Source organism: Fukomys damarensis, unplaced genomic scaffold (genome assembly GCF_012274545.1).
Source record: "Fukomys damarensis isolate Sample0158 unplaced genomic scaffold, DMR_v1.0_HiC HiC_scaffold_20, whole genome shotgun sequence".
Classification (NCBI taxonomy): domain Eukaryota; kingdom Metazoa; phylum Chordata; class Mammalia; order Rodentia; family Bathyergidae; genus Fukomys; species Fukomys damarensis.
The window spans coordinates 919,356-925,986 of NW_022900932.1; the positions used below are offsets into that span (position 1 = coordinate 919,356).

General features: G+C 56.8%; 1 protein-coding gene and 1 long non-coding RNA gene across 2 annotated transcripts in view; both read right to left on the bottom strand.

The window, feature by feature from the left end:
* Positions 1 to 2,234, bottom strand: part of LOC104852337 (saoe class I histocompatibility antigen, A alpha chain) — a 7,594-nt gene extending 5,360 nt beyond the window's left edge. Inside the window, exons 1-5 of the mRNA XM_010609919.3 lie at positions 2,130 to 2,234; positions 1,788 to 2,057; positions 1,313 to 1,552; positions 509 to 784; positions 13 to 391 (exon numbers count right to left, since the gene is read on the bottom strand). Coding sequence (XP_010608221.1) covers positions 13 to 391; positions 509 to 784; positions 1,313 to 1,552; positions 1,788 to 2,057; positions 2,130 to 2,202 — 1,238 coding nt within the window. The 5' untranslated portion in view covers positions 2,203 to 2,234. The remainder of the gene's footprint in view (positions 1 to 12; positions 392 to 508; positions 785 to 1,312; positions 1,553 to 1,787; positions 2,058 to 2,129) is intronic.
* A 51-nt stretch (positions 2,235 to 2,285) lies between these two features.
* LOC109117597 lies at positions 2,286 to 5,201 on the bottom strand. Its single transcript, XR_002024897.2, has 3 exons — positions 5,125 to 5,201; positions 4,533 to 4,726; positions 2,286 to 2,894 (listed from the first exon to the last, which is right to left on the bottom strand). It is a non-coding gene; the product is annotated as an uncharacterized LOC109117597 (long non-coding RNA).
* Positions 5,202 to 6,631: the final 1,430 nt, after the last annotated feature.

Consider the following 6,631-nt stretch of genomic DNA (forward strand, 5'->3'; position numbering starts at 1 on the left):
CCGAGGAAGGACATGTTCCCCCGACCGCCCTCCTGGAGCTCTGTCCCCAGCAGGGACCTTCCCCTCTGACCCCTGACTGCTGGACTCGGGTCCCCATCACCACACCCATCCGGTGACAAATCCGTCCTTCCTGTTCCCTGTGCTTTAGAACAGAGCAAGGGTCCCGGCCCGGCCCGGTCAGCACCTGTGAGTGGGTGCTGTTCACCACCCGGAGGTGGGCCCACTTCCCCCGGGTCTGAACAGAGCACGCAGACCCCACCCTCCTTACCGGCCCTCTTTCTCCTCCACATCACAACAGCCACCGCAGCTACAATGACCAGGACGCCGAGGAGGGCGGCAATGACCACGACGACTTCAACTCCTCGGGAGATGGTGGGAGGAAGAGGCCGCTCTGGAAGGGACGGGAGAGGAATGGGCTCCATGGCCGGGTCTCAGCCCCGAGCCCCGGGACCCACAGGACGTCTGCAGCTTTCCCTGACAGCGGGCCCTGTGCTCCTGTCCCCCTTACCCCACATCAGGGTGCGGGGCTCAGGCAGCCCCTCATGCTGCACACGGCACGTGTAATGCTGCTCCTCTCCCGAAGGCACCGCCACAGCCGCCCACTTCTGGAAGGTTCCGTCCCCTGCAGGCCTGGTCTCCACCAGCTCCATGTCCTGGGTCAGGTCCTGCCCACCCCGCTGCCAGGTCAGGGAGATCTCGGCGGGGTAGAAGCCCAGGGCCCAGCACCTCAGGGTCACCTCTTCCTTGGAGACGGGGTGGTGGCTCACGTGAGTCTCTGGGGGCTCTGAGGGGAAGACAGGGAAAATCCAGACCCTCTGTGCTCTTCCTGGGCCACTCCGGCAGCGCTCACGTCACCGTCCTGAGAGCGCACAGGACAAGCGGAGCTGGGGAGATGGCAAAACCCAGACAGCAGCAGCGACACAGGCTTCCGGGTAATCTGTTCCTTGGAACGTTGTAAGTCAGGATGAGTCGGCCCGGGGCAGGGAAAGGGACCTCTAGTCCTGAGCGGGTGGAGACCCAGGGCTCAGAATAACTGCAGTCAGATCCCAAGGCTCTGGGTGTGGGTAGAGAACAAGCCTGAGAGGGCAGCGCTCAGTCTGCTGCCACGGAGGAAGGGGAGGGCTGGAGGGCGCCCCAGGGAGCTGCCCTCCTCCATCCGGGACAGCCTGGCTCTCCCGAGGGAAGGGCGGCTCTGGAGAGCGATCTGCTCCTGGCTGTGCGATCCCAGGAGCGCCGCTCCCCTCTGACGGAGAGGGCAGCAGCACTGGGAGAAGGTGCGGGCAGCAGCAGGAGGGTCTTCACCGCCCGGTACCTGCGCGCTGCAGCGTCTCCTTCCCGTTCTCCAGGTGTCTGCGGAGCCACTCCACGCAGGTGCCCTCCAGGTAGGCCCTGAGGCGCTCTGCATATTCGGCCTCCACCCACTTGCGCTGCGTGATCAGAGCTGCGGTGTCCGCCGCCACCCAGGAGCTCAGGTCCTCAGCGAGGGAGATGTAATCCGCGCCGTCGTAGCCCCACTGCGAGTACCCGCGGAGGAGGCGCCCGTCCGAGCCCACTTAGCAGCCGTACATGGTCTGGAAGGTGTGAGAGTCTGACCCCGCCCCCTGGTCAGCCACGCCCCGGTCACCCCGCCCCCTGGTCAGCCACGCCCCCCGGATTTTCACCAGAACCGAAAATGAAACCCGGTCCCATCCCGGCTCCTCCCCGACCGCTGTCTCCGCGTGAACCTCGGACCCCGTCGGTGCGGCCGGGCAGGGGTGGTGAGCTCTGACCCTGCCGGGGTCACTCACCGTCCTCGGTCTGGTTGTAGTAGCCGCGCAGGGTCCGCAGGTTCACTCGGTAATTCTGCGCGGTGTTCTTGGCGATCTGTGTGTTCCGATCCCAATACGCCTGATCCACCTTCTCCATCCACGCCGCCCGCGGCTCCACCCTCGGATCCAGGGCGTCGCTGTCGAAGCGCACGAACTGCGTGTCATCCACGTAGCCGACTATCATGAAGCGGGGCTCCCCGCGGCCGGGCCGGGACACCGCGATGTCGAAGTAGCGCAGGGAGTGGGAGCCTGCGGGGCGGGCGGTGAGTCCGCGACCTCCTCCCGCGCCCCCTCCTCCTTCCCGCCTCCCTCCGCACTCACCCGCCCAGGTCTCGGGCAGCACCAGGGTCCCCGACAGCAGCAGGAGCAAGGTTCGGGGCGCCATCACCCCCATTCTCGGAGTTCGTGACTCTTAATGCGGCTCCGTGGGGGAATTTATACCAGAACGTCAACGACGCTGATTGGCTGCTCTAGGAGACAGCAACCAATGGGAGTGGGAAGTGGAGTCGCGTCACGAGTGTCCAGGCAGAAGCACCCGACACGGCTTGGCCGAGGCAGAAGTGAAACCCAGGCAGAGGGGAATCCCGGGATGAGCGTCCTCACCCGACCGCCCTGGGCCCGCGGACTCTGCCCTGACCCTCTCCTCCCGCACCGGCTGCTCACTAGGTCTCCCGAGTCCCGCGCAGAGGCTGTGAGAGGAGAGCGCGGCCCCGCCCTGTCCCGTACCTGCCCGGACCTCCCAGAGCGACCCCCATTCCCTCCCAGCCCCGACGCCCCTTTAGCCGCCTCTCCCGGGTAACAGAGCGGAGGGAGCTCGGCCTGGGCCGCGGTGCTCACGGTCCTCCTCGCACCCGCACAGGCAGCGCCTTCTTCACCGCCTAGAATCCTGGAGAACGGACGTGATCGTGATGGCTTAATTCCAGCACGTGTGAGGCTGAGGCAGGAGGATCGCTGAGTTTGAGGCCGTCCTGGAACACCGGGGAGTTGAAGGCCAGGCTCAAGTAGAACTACAGGGTGAGATGTGCAGTGAGTCTGGACCCAGATATGTCACCACGTAGTGAGATAAAATCCATGTGGGCCTAAGATCTAAATGTTAAAACAGAAGCCCTTCACCTACTGGAAGAGAAAATAGGTAAAATTCTTTCAGACATACACGCCGAGAAGGATTATTATAAAAGAACCTCTAGTGCACAAGAGATAAAGAGAATCAACAAATGGGATCACATCCAGTTAAAATGCTTCTAGCTGGGCATGGTCACACATGCCAGGAGGCTGAGGCAGGAGGATCTCTGTGAGTTCAAGAGCAGCCTGGGCTACATAGTGAGTTCCAGGTCAGTGTCAACTACATAGTGAGACCCTGTCTAAAAAAAAAAAGAAATAAAAACAAAACAAACACACAAACAAAAGCGATTCTACACAGCAAAATAAGCAACAGAGAAGTGACAGCCGGTGGGATGGGAAAGTGTTTGCAGCCCTTCCAGGGACAGAGGGCTGACATCGAGTGTAAAGAACCCCAACCAATTGGACCCCAAAGCAATCCATCCCGAGTGATGGAGAGACGCTTCTCAGAAGGACAAGTGGAAAATAAATCCGTGAAAAATGTCCAACATCTGTGCAATAGAGAAACGGGAGTGGAAACCACACAGACGCCGGACTCCTCCAGAAAGAACGACTAAGGCAGCGGTAAGGAATGGGGAGAATTCAGAATCTAATCTCCCAAACCAGAGACACAGGGAGCAAGGAAAAGTTCCTACTCAGCTCTCCCAGGTGTTGCTGCCAAGGGGTGGAGGTGGAGCCTCAGAGAGGCCCAGGGCTCCCGACCTCGCCTCCCAGGGAGGGTGAGTGGAGACTGATTAAGTAAATGTGATTACGTGGACATGAACAGTGCCACACAGTTATGGTGATTTTCTTTAGTGTCATGGTAAGATCCCATTTTTTTATTGTTTTTTATTGGGTTTTTTTGTTTTTGTTGTTTTTTGGTTGTTTGAGACAGGGTCTCACTATGTAGTTGAGACTGACCTGGAACTCACTATGTAGCCCAGGCTGGTCTCAAACTCACACTGATCCTCCTGCCTCAGTCTCCCAAGTGCTTGGATTACCGGCATGCACTACCACACCCGGCAGATAATAAGATCCTTTTTATCTTATTTTAAAAAGATTTTGGAGCAGGGATTTAGCTCAGTGGTGCCACTGCCTGCCTCACAAGTGCAAGGATCTGACTTCAATCCCTGGTACCAAAAAAAAAAAAAAAAAAGAAAGAAAGAAACGATGTGTACTGAAATATTTCAAAAGATGGCCTCAATATTAACATTGATTTTCAAATATTACAACAAAAATTGTAAAATGTAATTCTTGGCATACATAAAGTACTGAATAAACTAAGTCTACAATAGGCAGCCTACGATTCTCTCAAAGGGAGGGATCCTGGGGCTCTCAGCACAGGCAGGAAGCAGAGAGAGGCTGGCAGATCAGGTCCTGTGATCCCCGTGCCCTGAGTGAGAGGGAAGATGCAGGACTGGGGAGAGGGCGCAGGGGAGGGCAGCAGGGCTGTGCAGGGCCTGGGAGGGTGAGCAGGGGACCCCGGGGACAGAGCCCAGTGGGGAAGACACAGAAGTCAGGAATGCTGGGCACAGGCAGGGTGTGGGCTGGGCTGGCCCCTGGGCCCCACTTCTGAGGGGTCCACAGCACCTGCCAGTGCTGCCCTCTTGGGGCCCAAGCCTTCACCTGTGGATCTGTGGGTGACACTGGTGCCAAGGGCAGACTGTTGTCCCTCCGTGAGGACAGCTCTGCACTCACTTACTCATCCGCAAATATGTTGAAATCTACAAGGAGGAGCACGTCAGGGCCATGGAAATACAGCTGCCACAAGGAAAATCTCTGGTCTTGTCCTTCATAATTTACCTTCCAGAGGAGAGAGACTGTTAACAAAGAAATAAGTATTTACTCTGACACAAGTAAAAAGTGAAGTGTTCTTAAAATGTCTTTGAACTCTTACTAATGTTTATGAAGAACTACCTTCAAACAAAAGGATTTTGAGTTACACCATGAAAATTCCTTGGGTTTACTGGTATTCTCATCAGGTTTGATTACTCAGAAAACTGAGTCTCAAAAACTGGGATTTGTACAAGCTTCCACTGGTTTGTTCAGTCCTTTCAATGGACCCTGAAATTCTGGTTAAATCTGGCTCACAACTGATTAAATGGATGTATTAACAATTGTACTTGATATAAGAATCTTATAAATTTGATAAAACTTGATGGTAGCAAACAATGCTGTCAGATTGTAATCCTGAAGTGCTGAAAGCAGTAGAAAATACCTAGATTGGGTCCCGGACTCCAAGGATGCCCAGAAGCCTTCAGTCCACATCACACACCGTCCTCCAGGCTGCCCAGGAAGGACCAGAGAGCAGTGCGGCAGCGCCACCGTGTGGCCGAAGGACTGAAGCACAGACGCCCAGACCCTGACTCCCACCACCAGGACAGGGCCGGGCACACAATGGCTTGACAGGGGGACAAGCCAGGTGCGAGGTGCAAAATGTCTCCTAAAATCGGCACAGGTATACATGTTTCCTGAGTACTAAATGGTCGCAGCCACAGCAGCTGGTGTTCAGGTTCATGGTGAACTCACACACGGAGAATCCTGGACGGGAACTTGGACCCAAGACCCTGTCACCTGTCCCAGCTGCTCCCTCTTGGACTGGTGCCATCACCTATGAATCAGGCCAGAGAGTCCTCTGGGGTCTAGGAAGGTCCCCCTGGGAACTGAGGTAAATAGGAGAGACCAGGCATGGTGGCACACACCTGTAATCCAGCACTCAGGAAACTGAGGCAGGAGGGCAGCCTGGGCTACACAGTGAGGTCAAAGCCAGCGTGAACTACACAGGAGGGAGACACCAGTGGGACTGAGGACAGGAAGAAAATAGGGACATGGTGGGTAATGGTCCCAAGAGGGGGCGTGAATGGAGCCAGGGTGGAGGTCACCTAGGATGGGGACCTCTGAGAATTGTTTGGGGGTCTGGATCTTAGGCCCTAGGGAGCAAAAGGAAGGCACCTGTGCTGCTCCTGCAGGGACCAACCCTGCTCTCACGTTCCCAGGGTCTGGAGCCCCACAACCCAGGACAGGCTCTCACACCTGTGGGAGTCAACCTTGCACGGCCACCGTCACAGGTGTCTACTGTCACTCCCTCCACTGTGACAGATAAAGCCTGGGGGCCAGGCTGAGGGACCTGAGAAAGGAACACTGGACCCGCAGTGGGGGCTGGGCACCATCTTGGCGACAAGGCCCTCAGGGAAGGAGCCAGGCCAACTCCCCCTTCCCCAAGTTCCAAGACACCCACATACACACCAACTCTCTTTCCTTCAGGGGAACAAAATACACTGAACCCCTCGGGCACCTTGCTCTGACTGCAAAACAATGAACTCAGGACCAGTGTGGCCTCAGAACAAATTTCATTTCTGCCAAAACGGTAGACACAAGACTTCAAGGGTCCGAAAGCCAGAAACTCCCACGCTGAAGCTGAGCCTTCGCTGTACACTGGGCAGCAGCCACCCACGACCCGGACCCAGACCCAGGACACGTCAGGGGTTCTCCGCACTTTCCCTGAGAACCTCATGTTCACCTCGGCTCTTGAACCAGGAAACCGTAGCTGTCCATTAGCCAGGTCATGGCAGACCGTGAATGGAATTGAAAAGTTAACTTCTCTGCACGCAGTGAACACAGGAAGCTTGAGATTCCAGCCCATTTGAAGAGTGTCAGGAACATCTTCCTGCTCCAGGCGGACAGAGTAAAGTCAGGGAGGGATCAACAGGGGGGCGGGCAGCTGG